The sequence below is a fragment of the Triturus cristatus genome, chromosome 11, assembly GCF_964204655.1.
Source record: "Triturus cristatus chromosome 11, aTriCri1.1, whole genome shotgun sequence".
Taxonomy (NCBI): Eukaryota; Metazoa; Chordata; class Amphibia; order Caudata; family Salamandridae; genus Triturus; species Triturus cristatus.
The window spans coordinates 152,411,720-152,432,823 of NC_140594.1; the positions used below are offsets into that span (position 1 = coordinate 152,411,720).

The 21,104-nt window shown below is 45.4% G+C and overlaps 1 protein-coding gene across 1 annotated transcript in view; it reads right to left on the reverse strand.

Moving 5' to 3' along the window:
- The window catches only part of ARL6IP4 (ARF like GTPase 6 interacting protein 4), a 92,136-nt gene that overhangs the window by 14,120 nt on the left and 56,912 nt on the right, over positions 1–21,104 (reverse strand). Inside the window, exon 4 of the mRNA XM_085633238.1 lies at positions 3,632–3,749. Coding sequence (XP_085489364.1) covers positions 3,632–3,749 — 118 coding nt within the window. The remainder of the gene's footprint in view (positions 1–3,631; positions 3,750–21,104) is intronic.

Consider the following 21,104-nt stretch of genomic DNA (forward strand, 5'->3'; position numbering starts at 1 on the left):
GAATTTTGTTTTTTGGTGCTCAGGCTTATATGGACCCAGCTATCTTTCCATCTATATATGAGCTTATTGTGGGCCCGGAAGCCAACTATATGTTCTCTAAATTTTTTGAGCTCAGCTACTACAAAAGAACCCGTTTTAAGACTTTGGTTGCTGCGGCTGTAGTTTGGTCTAGATTCTGTAAATATTTTATGTCAAAGGAATATAATCGATATATGCCTGTGGGAATACCAGGGAAACTCCCCTCAATTTTTTGTGATTCTACTATGCGGAGATGGAACTCCCAGGGGGTTAGAACCATTGGGGACCTCTTTTTAGAGAAACAACTGATGTCATTTTTAGAACTTCAAGAGAGATTCGGGCTGCAACGCACAGACTTTTTCAAATATCTTCAAATCCGAAGTTTTTTAGACAAGCTTGATTTAAGAGGGCAGATCAGTTTGGAAAAGAATCAGATACTGGAATGTATAAAAGGGAGATGCAACATTTCTCAACTCTCTAAAATAATAACTGCATTTCAGCAGGACGACCTTGTTTTTTATTTAGCATCGTTGGGAGAGGAGGTTAGGGATAGTAGGTGTTGACTTACAAGCAGTAGTTAAACTAGCCGATGCTGTTATCTTTTCAGGTAGCTATAAAAGTCAATATTATATGGCTATTTTTGATTTTTACTACTCTCCAGTGAAGATAGCCAAATGGGGAACAAACCGAGGGGTTTTCTGTCCTAGATGTACCCTGAGGGCAGCTGATCTGGTACATATGCTTTATGACTGCCCTGTACTTTCCCCTTGGCTCAAGGAGATACAATGTTTTTTGAACTTAGGTCTAGGCATCTCTGTTGACATGTCACCTCAACTAGTGCTGTTTGGTTTTGAGTTTGGAGCAAACATCAGAAACCGGTCAACCCCTGAGAAGGGATTTCTGTTTTTATGTATGGCTATTCTTCGTTTATGTATTACCTCTCAATGGTTAAGCCCAGATTCACCGTCCTTTTCTACGTGGAAGACTAAATTACTATCTCTGTATAACTTAGAAACTGCTCTGTATAAACTTAAAGGCAGGGAAAAGAAGAAATTTGGACTTGCATTATGGGCCCCAATAATGAACTGGGTATGATTACTTTTTCTTTTTTTTTTTTTTTTTTTTTTGTATTGTTTATGCAGTGTAACCACAATTGCTTTTTGTATGTAATTATGTTTGATTGTCTTCTTTTTTTTTTTTTCAGTTTTATGTATCGCCTATGTAATATAATGATAATTATTCTTCGTATGTAATTTTGTTATCATCAATGCTGATTTTCAAAAATTCAAAAAAAAAAAAAAAAAGGAAACATTTAAGAAAGCTGCCCCTATCGCCCAATCCTGCGTGGCAGAATGTACAGTGCATCAATCATGCATTCTCCACCCTGCCCAAGGGTACCCTCACACAACGGGATTCCTCAGCCTTCACCCAACTTCACACCTCCACCCTTCTCCTCAGTACCAGCGGATTGTCAGTTGTGCGTGCACTGGCACTTCTAAGATATTAAATGACATAGAGAGCACCGGAGCACGGAACACAGAGCCGGCCTTTTGGGGTCACTGGTCAGCCCCTGGCTGAGCATTGACTGGCCCCTGAACAGAAACATCCCGGACCGCCCCCAGCTCACCTAAATCACCCATAGCTTTGCTGCCTCAACAGATGATGGGTTTGTTGGTGTGTGCCAGCAAGGGTCAGAGGGTTAAGGAAGGGGGCTAAAGGGGTGTTAAAAACATCACCCGCCGTATGATAATGAAGGCATAAGGACTAAAACCACTTTAAACTGGCAAATAAGACAGAAACCAGCGGCAGGGACAAGAACAGGGCTGGAGCAAGGTGAGAAGGGCGTTGATGTTTGCATAACCTTAATGCACAGCTCCGTGCCCCCCTCAGAACATTGGCGCCCCGGGCCCACCTTGCCCATGCAAGAGGCCGTCCCTGACCCTGCACAGTAGAGGGCCCAGGCAGATCTTGGTCCTGTAAAGGTGGACCAGGGGATCGGCATCAACTCAAGGCAGAGTTTGTTCACTGTCGGGCCTAAACCTGAGATGCGAGGAAGAGAGAGAAAGAGGCCTCAGTGGTTTCACAAACTTTAGGAGTAGCGCTGCAACTCCAGCGTTAGATTTGTCACAAAAGTGAGCCCAGGGGTGCAAAGTTGGCCATAGCCGCCCATTCCCCAATTCCAGGATTCCCAATACCAAGGCTGCCTACTTTTGGTTGCGCCCGTACCCCTTTCTCTCTCTTCCACAGTGTTTAGTTTGTAAACAATTAAGTGCCAGGGCTCTCCCAAGGAGGCCTCTGCAGCCTTACCCACCCCATTGCCGCCCCTAGCCAGCAATGCCAGTGACAGCACCAGCACAACTTCTAACCACACACTCCGACAAGTGTGACAATTCAGACTATTCCAGGCCACCCAAAGCTATAAACGTGGCACGGAATAGACTGAATTGTCATTTTAATGTATATTGAATTATTAAACACTGCCGCTGTGCTCATCTCAAAATCCGACAGACAGCGCCATCAGGTGGTAGACTGTCATTAGTGCCGGTGTAGAGAATTAATTGCCTGTGCTGAGCACCGGAAACCACCAACTCAAATTAGCACTGTTCTTCCACCACCCTACATTACAGTCTATCTCACCTTTGCAGGTCCCTTAGCAACTTGTGTTTTTTGCTATTGTCACTGTGTTCCCTTTTTTCTCTTCCTTTTTTTAAAATCTGGGTCAACGTCTGAAGATGAAAAATAATTGCAGGTCTACAAAAAGAAGTGTTGGTGACCACCACCTGCCAAAATTAGACACTTTGAGATGTAGAGGGGCGTGGCTTCAGATCCTGGGGGCAGATAATTAAAATACTTATATCTGGCCCTAAAAAAAATACCCTTTTATCTGTCAATCAACCCAATCCAGGTGTTTACAGGTAACCCTGGGCGTAGTTTGCGTAGTAGCACTACGCGTAGCTACACGAAGTGCACTTCGCACTACGCACACTACGCGAACTGCGTCGTGAAATGCTGTTCGCACTGATTGCACAGTGCCGGATGCTTGTCCGCGCTGTGCAATCATTGCAAACGGCATCTTGCACAGTGCAAGTGATCGTTTTCTGCCGCTTGAGTAGATTTGTACTCGAGCGGCAGCTTTCTCAACGCGGACTGGTAGTTTCTCATTGCAAGCGGTTGCGAGCATACGCAACCACTCGCAATGAGAAACCTGACCTCCGCGTTGAGAAACTCATCGGGAGGTTTATTTTCCATGCTCTCGATTGTCAACTTGATGTTGCTGATCGCGAACGAGGAAAAAGTCTCGCCGGTATGTTGATTTTGCTCGCTCGCGGTCGCCAACTTGACGTTGAGAACCACGAGCAAGCAAAAAATGCCCGCTACGCGTTTTTGCACTGTGCTACATGCAATTCGCGTAGTAGCGCAAACTACGCACGCTCCGTGAGTGTAGCGTAGTACTACGCCCAGGGTTATTTACAGGCATGGCAGTATTCAGGGTGCCTGCTTTGGGACCATACTGTGTGATTATCCAGGACACCTTAACACATCCTCTTAAACAATAGTGACAGGTAGTGAACCGAAACATGATAGTGTAGTCTGCTGTCTAATGACACCGTACCTTGTGCGTCCAGTTTCGGGGTCCACCACCCTCCTTATCACACTCTGCTTTGCGTCATATTCCTCTTTCGTCATCGGCTTCATCGCTTGGATGCGGGATTTTTGCTCATCTGTCAAAACTGAAAACAGCCAACAGGCACTTAAAGGAAAAACTGCGACATGCACTGATCAACAATTATATGAGTCTTGTCGGTTTGCACTAGGGAACGAGTGCACCTCGTCCACAGCTCGACTGGCACCCTTGCACCTGATTCAGTGAACAATATTCTAAGATGTACTTTTTTATCTAGAAAACACATGTAGGTGCATAATCACACATAATGCCTGATACAAAGAATGCAAGCTGCCTCGTGTCACGTACGAATAGTTCAACAGTGCATTTTGGTACTTGAAGTCCTGGTTTATATTTAGGAAAGAAGAATTCGAAGTACATAAATACAACCTGAATCACAGCGTGAGCTCTGGCCACGGTATTAACCTGGCCGATTCCTATTTTACCTATTGTGTGCTCATCTGCGGGCACTCGCCTTCACCACACTTCTAAGGGAACGCAGAACACCCTGAAAGACCCTGTTGGACAGACTTATACTCTGTATTACACTTATAAGAACGGGTAAACCTAATTTATTACGAAAGGAAATCTGATGTGCCTTGGCTGTATTGACCAGGAGTATCAGAGTCAGAAAATATTTTATCCAGGAGCAAAATGCATCCATGAAAGTACACAGTCCAAATTAAAACATCATATGGAAAACGATGCTGCACATTCAGGTACAACTTAAAATACTGTGAGATAGAAAATTAGATAACAAAATGAAGCGAAATACAGTAGATCAAGTGCAAATAAAAACATATCAACCCATAAAATTAAAACATTCGTTCTTCGTGACCACACGGTGATTCTCAGAACAAAAAAATGTAACATTGTTTGCCCGGATCTTTCCCAACGCTCAGGTGCACTAAACAAATATTGAGTCGGCGCACAAGCTCAGATGCAGATACAGTATAATATCAGCGGGCGTTAGAAGGTCTAAACACAGAAACCTACATGTCCAACTCTGCAGTCCACTGGTACAACAGTTATCTCATCTCCTTGACCCCATTAATCATTAACAGCCCTTCCCCATCTGCTACCGAGTACTGTCCTCCCCCCCTCCCCACTTCATAAATCCCTATATGTTTCCCCTAGGTGCCATATTGTCTCCCATTTTTTTATTTATTTCTATGCACACCTCTACACTTCCAGTTCCACTCCCCCAGACACGATCCTGCAAGACTACTTTGACTCCATCGAGTTAATATGGTTTAACAGGGTACACCACGAGTACCTAGAGGCCCCCTTCACGGTAGAGGACGTCAAACGGGTGATAGGTGGCATACCCGCAGACAAGGCCCCCGGAGCGGATGGCTTGACGGCCAAATTTTATAAAGAATATGCTGCGATATTGGCACCACGACTCTTGGCTGTTTATCAGGAAGCCATGGAGGCCGGTGGCTTGCCCGCTCAATGCGCAAGGCTATTATCATAACGGTCCTGAAACCTGACAAGGACCCTTCGAATTGCGACTTGTACCGCCCACTCTCCCTGATAAACCTTGACCACATTTTTTTTTCTAAACTCTTGGCAGTCCGACTCCAGCCACTGCTTCCCCTGATCGTACGCCCGGGTCAGTCCGGCTTCATACCGGGGAGGGCCACCTCTCATAACCTCTGGACGCTGTTTGCTTTAACACACTACCTTGCCCCACATGTCCCGGCGATTGCAGCACTCCTGGACGCCATAAAGGCGTTTAACTCCCTGGATTGGGGATTCCTGTTTCCACTACTCCAACGAATAGGCCTTAGCCCCATTTTCATTCGACAGATACAACTGCTGTATACCCAACCCACGACCCGCATCAGGGTGAATGGCTTGATTTCGGAACCCATTGCCATCACGAGAGGCACCAGGCAGCCGCTACTTTTTGCCATAGCCACCGAACCACTGGCAGCCCGAATTAGACAACGCCACACACACCGTAGTATTGGGTTCACTACCAGGGGCCTCACCGTGTCACTCTACGCAGACGACATCACTCTCTACATGGTAGACCCCAAAGAGAACCTGGCACCCATGAAGAGAGAACTGGTGCGATATGTGGAACTCTCCGGGGAACAGCTTGATTGGAACAAATCTGTAATCATCCCCCTGACACCTGGGACCCAGCCCTTTGAAACGGATTACCCTAAAGACTGGGTGACAGGGCCAACGCACTATTTGGGAATATGGATAAGCAGTGACATGAAACGAGCTCTGGATGGAAAATTACGACAGGGCGGTGAATTGGATAGAGGAGAGGGTGCGCCGCTGGAAGATGCTCCCTTTATCACTGATCGGATGGATAGCAGTGGCTAAAATGATCATCCTGCCCAAGCTCCTGAACCTCTTTGTAAATGCCCCCATACCTCTCATCTCACACTTTTTTAAAACCTTGAGATCCCTCATGATTTAGCTGGTGTGGGCATGGAAACAACCTCGAATATCCTGGGAGGTTCTTACCCTGCCGCAGGCTCAGGGCGGGTTGGCAGCCCCCGTCTTCGCCCTCTAAGCCTACAGCGCACAGGCACAATTTCTACATCATTGGGTACACTCCACACCCTTTCAGACACGTTTCCATCGAACTAGACAGAGCAGCGCCGCTCCCACTTGCCACTGCCGTATACCAGCCATATAAGCGACCACACAATGAAGTGGACACTGTAAAAACGATGAGATGGGCATGGGCGGACCTGCGCAAACGTGCAAAACTGGAAATACTTTACGCTCCCTCTATGCCACTCGCCAACAACCCACAGATACCCCCACTCAGGGACCGCAGAGCACAGGAGCGGGCGAAGGTGCATGGGCTGCGGGTGGGTGGGGACCTTTTTCCCGGCGACACATTCCTAACGCTGCAGCAGATGTGTGACCCTGAAGACCCTGTGGCGGCTGACATGTTGCTCTACTACCAACTGCGCGCCTCATGTAGAAGCAAGTTTGACACATTTCCAAACCATCCCCCACACTACCAGCACTTGAGAACATTCTCACGGTAGCTCACGGCCGCAAGTTAATCACTCGCATCTACAACGCCACGCAGCCTGAGTCGCCAATTATCACCCCGGGGGCCCGCACGGCGTGGGTGGGAGTCACAGATGACCAATGCAAGCTCATTTGCGGTCAGCTGGAAGTGCTGTCCCCTAACTATCGTCTTAGATTTGTCCACTTCAAGTACATTCACGTTTATACAGAACCCCGGTGCAGCTGCACCGCATGGGACTGCGCCCCGACGACTGCTGCTGGTGCTGTGGAGCCACCCAAGCAACATTCCTACACATAGCGTGGCAGTGCCGTCCCATAGCCAACTTCTGGCTGCACATACTACACCATATACGCAACATAATTGGACTGGAGCTGCCCCACACGCCGCTAGTGGCGCTGCTGGCTGCTATCACCGATGTCCCACCGAAGCTGCGGAAACTTACGGCCCTGCTTCTACTAATGGGCAAGCGCCAGGCGGCGCTTCAATGGAGGGCGGTCCCCTAGCCGACAACAAAGGGATGGCTCTTGAGCATCACCCAATGCAAGACTCAACTGGAAAACTTCTGGGAACTGATGCCTACATGAGCCCGGCCTCGGGACAGTTGGGACCCATTTGTTAATTGGCTAAGAACAATAGACACTGAAGACCCCTAATATGGACACTAGGTAATGGCAACACCTTTGCTGCAGCGCACTGTTGGGTGATAGCATTGTCTATTGAATCGATTAGACACTAGTCGCCATGGTTGCAACAATGTCTATCTAACAATAGGTACCGAATGTGGGCTTGAACATGTATATGATGTGCAGATGATAACGACAATGTACTGCTATTTGATTTTGTTGTTGTTTGTTTTTTCACAAATGCCAATAAAAAAATAAAAAATATATTTTCTCCCATTTTCGCGTGCAGCCCCTGCTCTCATATACTATCCTTTCTGCTGCGCTACACCAATCAAGACTGGCCTTCCATTGATCCGCCTTCGGGGGCGAGGGCGGTTCCCCATGCCCTGGCGACGTTCCTCATGGCCACCATTGCTGCCACTAGCAGCCAAATTTTCTGATATTTCGGTCATGTCTGTTCTGTTACACATAGTATATGCCACCTGACATCTATGGAAATTTCCTGCCCAAGGACCTTTGACATAACTTGTATTACCTTTCACCAGTATTGTTGTATATCTGCACACTCCCAGATGATGTGAAAAAAGGTACCTCTTTGGTCGCAGCCCTGTATGCAATGATCCATGTGGGTGCGCCCTAGCTTGTGCATAACTATGCTCGTGGAATAGGACCTATGAAGAATTCTTAACGGTATTAGCCTGAATCTCGTTCTGATAGCTACCTCTCTTGGGCTCTGTATGACCTCTGCCCAATCATCGTCTTCTAGGCCAATGTCAGACCCCAGGCCTCTCGTAGAGTCTTCAGGGCGTCGGGCAAATTGTTGATAATTCTCCTATATGTGAAGGAATATGCCTTTTCTGGGATAGGTTCTAGTGGAGTCGATCCTCCAGGGGGTTGCACCCGTGGATCCGTTCCCCCTCTCTAATATGCCTACGGAGTGCATGCCCCAATTGCTTATACCTATATCTTTCTGTATCCGACAACTGATACTCCTTCTGTAGGTCTTCAAACGAGATTATCGCCGGACTCCTCAAAACGTCTCCCAGATGGGTTATATCTAGCAGTTTCCATTTATTGAAGCCCTGTAATTTGCCTACCTCCTCCAGCATATCGCTGTCCCATAGCGGGGTTCGTTCTGTCAGCCTTTTATCCCACCCGAGGAATTTATTGGCCCTCTTCCAGGCATCCAGCACGGTCTTTGTGTGCGGGGGCATATGCTTCTCTGCCAACCTCCAGTACAGTGCACCTGGGTATCCTCTTGGCACCATCACAAAGTGATCTACCTAGAATGCCGGGTCGTTCCTATCTTCAAAAATCCAATCGTTAATTGTTATCAATTGCGATGCCCAGTAGTATTTTTTGAGGTCTGGTACAGCAAGACCACCCTCATATACACCTTTCTGGAGTTTGGCCAGTGCTATTCTTGCGCCTCCCCCATCCCACAATAGTTTCCGCAGTTCACTATCCACTTCCCTGAAAAACCTGTCAGATACCTTATATGGGGTGTTTTGGAGAACATATAACATGCGCAGTAGTGACATCATTTTAAATAAGACTGCTTTCCCCATCATGGAGATCAGCAACGTCCTCCAATGAACGACATCTCTTCTAAGACGTTCCAGTTGGGGCAACAAATTTCCCTCCAAAAATTCTGTTTCTGTCTTGGCGATGGTAATACCCAGATATTTAAAACAATCCTCCCAGGGAAAGCATAAACATTAGGGACTTATCCCAGTTGATTTGATACCCTGAGTATCCCCCGAATAGATGGAAAATTTGTAATAGCCTGCCGATAGTAAAACGAGGCCTTGTCACATACAATAGGACATCGTCTGCATATAGGGATATTCGCTGTTGCCATTGTCCGTCACCTGGTATTCTGGACACCACCGGGTCCCCTCTTACCCATACCGCTAGCGGCTCTAATGCCAGCGCGAATAGTATTGGGGACAGTGGGCACCCTTGTCTCGTCCCACTGTAGAGGGCGAAAGAGTGGGAAACAGAGCCATTCACATGCACACTAGCAAGTGGGGTCTTATACAGCAGCCTGATCCAAGATTGGAATCGAGGGCCAAACCCAAATCTTTCCAGAACTGTGAATAGGTAGTGCTATTCGATGCTGTCGAACTCCATGCGAGCATCCAATGACAGCAGCGCCGCCTCCTCCCCGTGAAGGATTTAGTCAGATGCATCACACCATACAGGCGTCTAAGGTTTAGCCTAGTACTCCGGCGAGGCATGAATCCGGACTGGTCGGGGTGTATCAATGTCGTGATCGTCCCCAAAAGGAGGTTCGCCAGGACTTTAGCAAGGATTTTTACTTCCATGTTTAACAATGATATGGGCCGATAGGAGCTACATTGGTCCAGTGGCTTACCCGCCTTGGATATTACCACAATGGTGGCTGTTCGTTGGTCTAGTGTCAGGCAACCTCTTTCTCTGGCCTCATCAAACATTTTCAGGATATACTGCGCCAATACGCTCGCCATGCCCTTGAATAACTCAGCTGGCAGGCCATTCGGCCCCAGGGCCTTCCCTGCCTGCAGATCTTGTATGGCTCCCACTACCTCCTCTGCTGTTATATCTTTCTCCATGTCCTCTCCATCCTCGTTGGGCAGCGTGGGATGCCGCACATCAGCCAATAGTTCCCAACAGTCTGCTTCTGTTCTGATGGGGTTGGAGGCACAAACCCCCTCGTAATAGTCCACGAAGGCCCTCGCTATCCCTTCACCAGTAATATGCATTACCCACTGAGAGTCACATATCTTGGCCACCCATTTTCGTTCCCTGTCTCTCTTTTCCAACCAGGCGATCATTTTGTAGGCCTTATCACCCAGGTCATATATTCTTGTTTGTGTTGCTAAAGCAGCAGACCTTGTAGCGTTGTCTGCAAGGTGGGCATAATTAGTAATAGCCCACAGACGCTCCCGTTGCCCACAGACGCTCCCGTATTGGCTGGAACCCGCGTACCTGTCCTCATGTTCGCGGATGACACACTGATAGTTTCACGGACACCTAGTGGCCTGCAGAAGGCGCTAAATGCATTCGGTGAGTTTTGTCGAGAAACGTGGTCTTGAAATAAACACCTCCAAAACAAAGTTCATGTGCTTAAATAAGAGGAATAATTTTAGAGGTGTTATTAAATTCAATGACACTCCGTTAGAACAAGTAGATGCATTTACATATTTAGGGATATCCCTCCAGAGTAATATGAAGTGGACAAGCCATATTGATATGGCTGCCCTAAAATTCCATCAGTTAGCGGGGGCAATTGTCTCAAAATATAAAACATCCCTGACCAAACCTATCACTCCAGCCTTAGAGATTTATAACATGGAGGCTATTAGTGCCGTATTATATGGTTCAGAATTATGGGGTTTTGGCAACCTGAAACAACTAAGTCTAGCTGAAAACAAGTTCTTACGTTGCCTAACGGGAGTTCCCCGAAGTACCCCAATGATTCCATTAGCCTATGATCTGGGCAGGAAAAGAATTGAGGATTTGGCACGATTGCGCCCACTCCTATATTGGAGACGTATCATGGTCACACCGGAATTGGCCCACTATGCTACTGCCCTAAAAGACATTATTAGGGCCGACCAATTTCATTCTATATCATGGCTTAAAGAAATCAGAGACTTATTAATAAAATTAGATCTGGGGCATCTATGGGATGATTCAAATGGGTTAAAATTTCCTCCTAAGTCTGCACTCAAAAAAATGTACTGGGATATGATTACAACATCTGTTATTATTACTGGCCAGAATACCAATCTAACAGGACGATATCTCGACATCAAAAGTATTCCATCTTGTGAGGCTTTTTGGGATTATATAGAGAGGCCTTTTGATAGAAAACTGTATTTTCAGTTTCGAATTGGGACCCTCCCTGTTAAAACATTTATACAGAACTGGCTACCCAACCATGATAATTGTTGTCCTCACTGTCGAGATTTGATTGAAGATGCTGGTCATTTATTATTTGTTTGTCCATTGTATGTCATTCCACGTCGCAGATGGATAAAACCAGTATGTTTAAATTTGGGGATACGTAGATATAAGGATGCCTTGAGGATACTCGAATCTGATTGCACTCAATATTTGGTTATTGCTGTAGCAAAATTCTTGGGGTGGGCCTGGGTTATACGTTCACGCACCCTAAAAATGTTAGAAGAAGGATAAAGAACATCTGACACCAAGGACATTGTTCTATTTTTAGCATAAGCTTGTTTTTAATTGATGTTATCAATTCATCGGAACTATTCGCCAGCATCATGGTTTAATGTATTTTTAAGATTGTATATTGTTTTAAAAATAGTATTTATATTTATTGTTAGGATGTAAATATGCTTTTATGACAATGCTGTCGAATAAAGCTTTGAATTTGATTTGAATTTGAGTAATAGCGTTTGCACCTGCTTTTTATTTAAACTCTTGCTGGAGCAAGGCTTCGTAAAAGCGAGAGACAGCACAATCTCCTCAAATGTTTTCTTCACATAAACTAGCCATGGTATGCTAAGGCCCTTATCACATGCTAACCAGTCCTTAATAATGTATCTTTTAAGGGCCCCCTCCTCAGTTCTCCAGATAGACAGCTACAGGAGTAGAGGGCGAACTCTGATACAGTCGCCCATATAGGGCAAGCCCAACTCCTTGTGGCAAATGAAATGAGAGGATAACCTTGCCTCCTGAAATGAGACTGACTCCCCCAACAGCATCTTTCAAGAAAGAAGTTAAAGTGCTACTTACAAACAGATTTCTGTCCTAGGATCTCCTCTCTTTGTATCTTTCATGACACGTTAATTACACTCATGACTGCTGCTCTCCTTTTATGTTATTGTTTATCTATCTATCCTGACATTGTGTTGCACCCTCCCTTATCGTGGTTGCGCCCATATCCTGTATTATCATAGGCTATGATATTATTGATTCTATTTGTCTCTGGACAATCCTAAAGCAGTCCGACACCCACAAGGGTCATGTTCACGCTATATAAAACTTTCTAAGTAAATAAACAGGAGAAAGAGAACTTTTCTAAAGAAGCAGCGGGCTTCCTCCACCTGAACGGGCTCGCAACTGGCAATACCCCATATATCTCAGTCCGATATGTTGCAAACTAAGTCACATAGATCCGTAGAAGCAGTGAGAATGCCCTCCCCTCAGGGGGTGAGGTAGACTAAAGAGAGAGCCAACTGCCGTAGATAGCTTCAGCCTGTGATGTGTCATGTTAGGTGCCCAAGTACCAGCTGAACCAAAGAGGACTACAAGATAAGAAAAAGTGCTGGCTCTTTCTAAGCCGTTTGCTCCAACCAGAAGGGTAGAAATCTGGCTGCGCTTAGGGTCACAAGCCATAATATATGACTTTCAAAAGTTTGTTTGAAGATCAAGAAATGCCATGAATTGGATAAAGGAGGACACCAAAAGACACAGAGCTTTCGGGGTGCAAGCCATCAGCACTGCGTCGGCAGCAGATAGCAAGGTAGGGAGTGAAGCACCATTCACCTTTGGGGAAATTGGTAGTAATGGTGGTTAGATAGGGCTGAGCGCGTTAATATATAAGATAAACAGCAAAGGTGCAAACACACAGACTTGCCTCACGCTTCAGAAGATTTTGATCTTGTTGGAAGACTTCGGTATTAGGCCAAAACCTTATTCTGGCTTTTATGTTCTCATGAATGGAGGCTAGAAAGTGTACAAGTACTTTGTCCATCCCCGTAGAAAGGAGAAGTCGTCAGAGCTTCGAGTGGTTCACCAATCAAATGCCAAAGTCAAATCCATAAATGCAAGATACAATGGTGTTTGTTTGGCTATTGTGTACTTGCCAATGATTAGATTTAAGTTCAGGCATTGCTCAATTGTACCTACGCAGTTTCTAAATCCATACTGACAGATATGTAAGATTGTGTTATCAGACGCCCATTCCTTAATCCTATTATATATAACTCTGACTGGCATTTTGACAGATGTGTCTATGAGCGAGCTAGGATGATAGCTACTAGGATGAGACCGATTGCCTGTTTTAAATATATGTATTTTTTTTCGCAGAGTTTTATATAGCGCGAACTTGACCCGAATCCAATCAGGTATCAGAGCGCTTTACATAGCACCAGTTACTTTACATGAGGACACACATTCATTTTTTGTTAGGCACGGGGAGATTAAGTGATTTGCCCAGAATCACAGGATGTTCAGCGTCATCACCGAGACTCGAACCCAGTTCCCCAGGTCCGAGGTCGAGCGCCCTAGCCATTAGGCCAACTCCTCTCCCCATAGTGGGACGATGGTTGAGGTAGTCCAAGAACTCGGTACCGGGGAATGTACTAGATTGTTGAAAACATTAGTCAGTAGCAGAGTCCAAAGTTCGATGTTACACATTATCAGATCTATGGGAACTACGTCTGGCCCAGGTGCCTTTCCACTGACACTCTGTTGTATGGAGTCAACAACTTCAGATGAAGTAACCCAAATGCCTCGACATTTGCTATTGAACATACTCAGCTGGGTAATTGTTACTGGGGCAGAATATATTTTGGGAAAGTGAGCGTCCCATGTCTCACTGGAAATGTGGCAACTAATCAGGGTTGCAGTGTGATTTATTGTTCTCATGGCTGTTACAGCAGACCAAAAGGAATTCTGGTCCTTGATAGATGCTGCTTGGGCTAGTGTTGTCCAGTGATGGGTGATAACCTTCTTCCATCTCTTTACAGTAACCACTTTATACTGCTTACATGAAGCAGCTCCTGTGAGTGGATTTCTAGAATTAGCAGTAAATGCCCTGTGCAATAGTCAAATGGATACCGAGCAATCACGACTAAACCACCAAAGTGTAATATGCGTAGAGCTGATGTGTTTTACAAGAGCTTTTTTAATGGTTGTATAAAGGGCAACAAAAGAGCAAACTATCAGCTCCTGGTCTACCTCGTCAATCAAGCAACACATGATCGACTCCTGATTATCTCTTATTATGATTTCCAGGAATTGGACCGGGTTATGGAGTTTCCATATCAATTTAAGGCTATCTGAGGAGGACTACAGTTTGCTAATTCCATCATCATCATTGGGTTTGATACTCAACGGTACAGCCAACGCTGCTTCAATAGGGTTCTGTTTGCCAAAATGCTGTAATATATTGATTAGACTGTTGGAGATAAAAATGTAATCAATTACTGACGTGCTCCCTCAACCTCTATAAATAGGCAGCCCAGAGTCACTGAAACCACCCACATCCATAATATTATTCAGGTTAAAGGTTGAGAGATATACCTCTAGTTCCTTGCCTCAGTGATCAACACTATCTATCGAGTGCACATCATTGTGTGAGCTAAGATGCTGGGTCAGCCTGGCATTAAAGTCACCTGATAGACTGAGATGCACCTGACACTCCTATCAGTGGCCTTAACTATCAGTGAGCCGATAGAATCAATCAAAACAGGGAACTCCGTGTTCAGTGTATTAACAAAGTCATTGTTATAAAATGTAACCAAATATAGATTTAATTTCCTAGTAAAGAGTACAGCCTGGAAATATTTTCCAGTGGTTTCCAAGACCGGCTCATGACCACCTGCCCACAAATTAATCCATATAGATAGCGCCCCTGATGCAAGTCCAAACCGAGAAGGTACAGTGGGCACACTGAAACACTGAAATTCATCAAACACCAAAGGCTGATGGTCTCTGGTTTCTTGAAACTGCAGGATATATATCGGTGAACTCCGACAGGACTGCATATCTATTCTTGCACTCCAGAACTGGCTTGAGATGTGGGTAGCTGCCCATGAAGGGGGGCGTTATTGGTTATAAAAGAACCCCAGGGGTAATGTAACAATCCCTGAGCTGGCATACTTGCCCCCTACATTTGTCTTGTGTAGATTTCTCACACAGGCCGGGTGTCTAAAATTCACCACAATGCAATTTCCCTCTATGTTTTTGCTTGAAGGCCCCATCTAACCAACCCTGCGTATCATTAAAATCTCATTACAGTCCATCAGATTAAGATTTTTGTGTCTGGCTGAGATTAATTCAAGCATTTCATCCATCACCTTGTTGTTTTTGCATTTACTGCCCTAAGTGCACCGGGTATACCCAGACGTGACTCTTGGGCTCATTGTGCCACTGGAATCAAGCTAAACCTGGCTAAAGAGCCCTAACTAGGGCGAAACCGGTACTAGGTTGCTTGTGTTCCGTTCAGGGAGGACCTGACCAGGCAGTTCAGACTGAACTGCTCCCATGAGGAGCAGGGTCAAGACTGATTTGCATATGGACGGGTCCAAACTGAGGAGGCATGGTGGACAAAAAACGATGGATTGGGGTGTGGCCAGAGCGATTGCCAGTGGCTGAGATTCATTTAAGCATTCCATCCATCACCTTGTTGCTTTAGCTAACACCGGATGTCGTACTCCGCTCCGCCAGTAGAGTTTGCGGAATTTAACCAACTCCACGCTCCGCTGGGAACGCAAAGTTGTCGCAAAACTCCGACTCCGTGGCGGAGTGGAGTACGAGACCAGCCCCCTTAAAAAAACGACACCTTCTGTTATGCCTGCCCTCCTCCTCGCCGCGGTGTCAATCTTCTTCTGTCGTCCTCCTGCTCGTGTCCCTGTACGTATTACGTTTGTGTGAACTGTGAAAGACGTAATATGTACAGGGACGCGAGGAGGACGACAACAGAAGAAGGGAGACACCGCGGCGAGGAGGAGGGTAGGCAGAACAGAAGGTAAGTGTTTTTTATTTTTAAATGTTAAAACTCTTTTGTGGTCCCGGAGTGGAGATCCGCGTAGTTCCACAGGTTGTTTTTTTTACTCTGTGGAACTACACAGAGCACCACTACGCATACTCCACCCAGGGTTAGTTTTAGCCTGAACTAATCGCAGACACTGGCAATCGCTCTGGACCGCATACCAATAAATAGCGTTTTTGCCCACCATGCCATCTCAGTTTGGACCCAGCTATATGCAAATCATCCTTGACCCTGCTCCTCATGGGAACAGTCCAGCCCGAACAGCCAGGGCCGGTCCTCCCTAAACGGAACACACGCAATTGCATTTGACGCCTTCAGTGGACCGGGTATGCCAAGACGTCGGTCCTGGGTTCACTGTGCCACTGGAACCAAGCTACACCTGGCTGAAGAGTCCTAACTAGGGAGAAAACGGTCCTAGACTGATTGTGTTCAGGGAGGACCTGGTTGGCTGGACTGTTACCACGAGAAGCAGGGTCAAAACATATAGCTGGGTCCAAACTGAGGTGGCATGATGGGCGAAAAATAATGGATTGGAATGTGGCTCAAGCGATTGCCAGCGGCTGAGATTAATTTATGCAATCCATTCATCAACTTATTGTTTTTACATAGATCAAAGACAAGGTGGTCCTGGTCAGGGCAGATAAAGTGAAAGGATCGTAACCAGAAAGCTAAACATGGGCTTAGGTTTGAGCACTAGCAGATAGCTCACATTTTGTTATGACACACAGTGACTTGTTACCTCCTACAGTGGTGCATAAAGGAAATAACAATCAGGCAGCAGAACATCACAGCTGGGTAAGCTTACTCTCCCAGCATTTCTTTTTGTCGAGAGAGATATTCCTGGGAGATTTTCAGCCGGTTTGGGTCTAGGGATTTCCCAAGTGTTAGCAAAAGTCAAGGAAGAGGCTCAGAGAAGACCATAGTTCTGAACTTGCAAGTCCTGAGCCCCCTAGGTCAAAGCCCTGGCAGATTCACAGTAGTGGATGTTCAACAGCCTCTGTACTCCCCTTGCATAACCAGTTCTTTCACTGCTCAAAATGCCCTGATGTTGATGTTAGGCCTCAGGAGGTTTTGTCTGACACAAGAAATGGCAGCAGTTCAACCGTCTAGAGTGCGATTCACTAGGAAGGCACATTCCCATCATTGGGAACTCTTTCAGTTATTGTCTTCTATCTTGTGAAGCCCTAGAATCAGATTTCCTGCTCAGGAGTTTCAAAAGGCCTTTGGCAGTGCTGACAGCGAGGGCTCGTTGAGCAGCAATAATGGGCACTTCAGCAGTAGCGGGGGATTAGAAAGCATGGGGCCTTTCGCTGCAAGATTGTGAAAGGGGTCTCTGCAGTTGAATCCTCTCCAGAGGGGAAATCCTTTCTGAGGTTTGCCACTGAAGTTGCAGGTTCAGCAATCATTCCCATGCGCACTTTAGAAGAGCATTCTTTAGAACATCTGGAGTATAAGCTTCAGTTTTAGTGCAGCCACAACTGTGCACAACCTAGGTGATCAGGGTTTCAGTTTGCAGGACCTCCTAGTGAAGAGTCTTCCTAAGGTATTAGCTTTTCAATAGGGCTCACGATTTTATGGTAGGTTTTTTTGGGACATTTCCGTCTGTATTTATCCATATTTATTTTTTGCTAATTTTATCTGTATTTATCCATATTTATTTTGGGTTGTGTGGAAAAATGAAGCTGATTTAGTATATTTCCACATGTATTTAACCGGTAAATATGCACTCATGCTTGAATGCCTACTAGGTTTCAATGCTGTAAGCACCTGCAGAAGATAAATTTATGCACTTTTAAGAAAATATGCAAATTTCAGTATCAACCTTGTGCATATCTACTGCTGTTAAAGCCTCTTTACTAAATTCCTTCCTTTTTAACCCCCTTACCATTCAATCCACAAAGTTATTGGCCTGGCAGTCATGGCAGACAGTATTTAGAATTACTCCAAAAATAACCCAATTTGCGTTTTCATCCACATTTAAAAATAAATACAGACAAGTAAATAAATGTTTTCTGTCTGTATTTATCTGTAAAAATCAGTACAAACGTAAAACAGGGAGCCTTACTTATAAACTAGGCTGAAAGTTTTTGCCTAATAAGCTTCATCCTTTCATTTGGAAGAAGAGGTGGTTCTGCTTTGTTTGATTTACTAACATATTTTCTTTTGCACTTTTATGTTGTGATCCAACAATGAGTAGTATGTAGACGACCTTACATGTAAATGTAAATGTAAATGTGCAGATATTTATATAGCGCAAATCACCAACTGGTCTCTAAGCGCTTGCTTAGGGATCCCGTCCTGGTATTCCCCTGTGAGATAACACAGCAGGACATCCACAAGGTGAAAGCCAGGCATCCCGCCGCGAGGGGCCATTGTGGAGATTAAGCAAGCTATTGCCCAGAGTCGCAGAGTGTGAACCCATGAATCGAGTATGCACTGGAGCGAGAATTATCTGGCCCATGGACAATTTATGGACTCAAGACCCAGCCGAGCCGGGAATTGAACCCTGGTCCTGGGCTGACCTCTGCTTCCAGGTCTGCCTACTCTAACCAGTGAACCACACTTCTCCACATGAGGTGGAAGCAGCGCAGATCACCACCTTTGAGCTTTGTTACCTCAAATCTTTATTGGTGCAGTTTCTGCAGTTTCGATGTGGCGCACAGAGGGTACCAGTATAATCTGGAGTAGACCTCTTCCCTCAAACTCTATGTAAAAAAACGCAAGGCAGTTTTAACTTGAATCTTTTCCTAAAATGGAGTCAACGCAGTTCTTAGGAAGCCGTGATGATGATGTCCAACATCACATTTAAGAAAAAGTGTTTACAATAAATTAACAGCAAAAAAAGCAGATAATCATCAGGTTGGGCATGTTCCAACTGACCCGCCAAGTACAATCAGCTTCTCCACTTTTAAGGCCCCCTCAGTCACAGAGTTAATTCCTCTAATTAAATCCGGTGCTCCACACGATCCCTGTCTCCCTAGTATAATGCACACGATACCTGTTCAAGTGGCACAATACCTGGGACAAATCCTAAATAACATGTTCCTCGGAGGGATCTTCCTCTCCCAGTGGAAACTTGCCTTGATCCTCCCCCTATTAAAATAAGACAATTTGAACGCCCTGGACCCCAATATCTATCGCCTTATTTCTAGACTCCCTTTCGCCGCCAAGCTGGCACAGAAAGTTATGCATCAACATATCTCAGAATATATAGAGGTAAACTCTGTGCTGGACGACACGCAACATGGTTTTAGAAAAAAATCATAGCACAGAGTCTGCCCTGGTGGTAGCGACTGAAGATATGCGAGAAGTACTTGACAGAGGGGGGACGGCGGCAGTGATCTTGCTGGATCTCTCCGCTGCCTTTGATACGGTCAGTCATGAGATCCTGGCTGACCGTATGCGAGGCCTGGGGAAAGAGGGCACAGCGATGGATCTCCTGAAATCATTTATGGCAAATAGACAACATAATGTCACAATGGGCAAATTTATCTCTAGGCCTTTTTCCTTGCCCTGTGGAGTTCCCCAGGGCTCGGCATTAAGCCCACCTCTATTTAACCTTTATATTACGCCACTTGCGTCAATTATCAAAGACTCTGGTTTTACCTTAGCGTCTTATGCTGACGACACCCAAATTGTGGTGTCATTAGCAAATTGTGAAAACAACCCAGGTGAGGTATTCAGCTCATGCATGGCAAAGGTGAGCAACTGGATGGATTGCAACTAACTGAAATTGAATGCCTTGATAACTGAGGTTATCATTTTCGGCAATAAACCCTCTCTTTGGACACCGGACTGGTGGTCTCCAGAGTTGGACTCACAACCTGCACCTTCACATAAAGTAAAAAAAGTACGATTTTTGGTGCACAGCGAACTGAAATTCAAGGACCAAGTTAACAAAACTACATCTGCTTCTATTTGTTCCTCAAGGCTTCTTAAAAAGATGGAAAAATTCTTGTCTCCCAAACTTCTGAAAACAGTAACCATGGCACTGGTCCTTATAAGGATTGACTACTGGAACAGTCTCTACCTTACCCTTGCATCGGGTCTATTGAAGAGACTCCAGACTTTGCAAAACGCTGCTGCTCGTTTCCTCCTCAAGATTCCCAAATGTGAATCGGCCAGAGGTGCCATCAGGAAACTACACGACAACGCTGTAAATTTAAAGCCCTCTGTCTGGCATTCAAATGCCTGCACGGATTCGGGTCAGACCATTTTAAGAGGAAATTTAAATGGTATGTACCGGCAAGGTTACTTCGCTCAGGCTCTGCCAGGAACCTGATGGTTCCCCCATTTAGGAAAGCCACTGGGGGGGTGCGGGGGTTTTTTTTTTCAGGGTTACTGCGACGCACTGGAACAGTCAGCCACTGACTTTGAAAACAGTCCCCTCCCTTCTCAGTTTTAGAAAAGCCTTAAAAATCTGGCTCTTCACACAGGATTAGAAGGCACCTTGCGCACTCACTCAACCCGCTGCAGACATTGCCACTGCCCTAGTCGGATTTCTATAGCGCCAAGACGCACCCAGGCATGAGATGTGCTCTATAAATTAAATTTATGTTACATTTAGCCTAAGATTAGCTGCTTTACTTAGGAGAATTAAAGGTTATGGGTTTTTTATTAGATGCCTCTGAATTGATTGTGCCATTGAAGTCCTGGTGGACAATGCTATGGTTCTGGAATGTTAAATTTGGTGTTAACTCTAGTATAACGATATACATGGCAGCATATGTTTGGAGAAAAACTTGAAACATTGGAGAAATATGAACAATTGCCTCAGGTACATCTAATATTGCATATAAGAGTAAAGCGTTTGCTCCAAACATATGTGGCTATGTATATCATCTGATATATTTGGAGTTGCGGTTAGTGCTGCAAGATTTTGTTTGCCAACAGCTTTATATAGATACTGAATACCTGAGATGACAGTGAAAAACCTTGAAAAACACCAGGATGATCTGTTTGATTGGTGGCAATTGATTCGGACAAGAACGAATGGAGCCATGCATTAACTGCAGCTATCCACACAGGAGACGGCAAACTGTGCTAAATTTATGA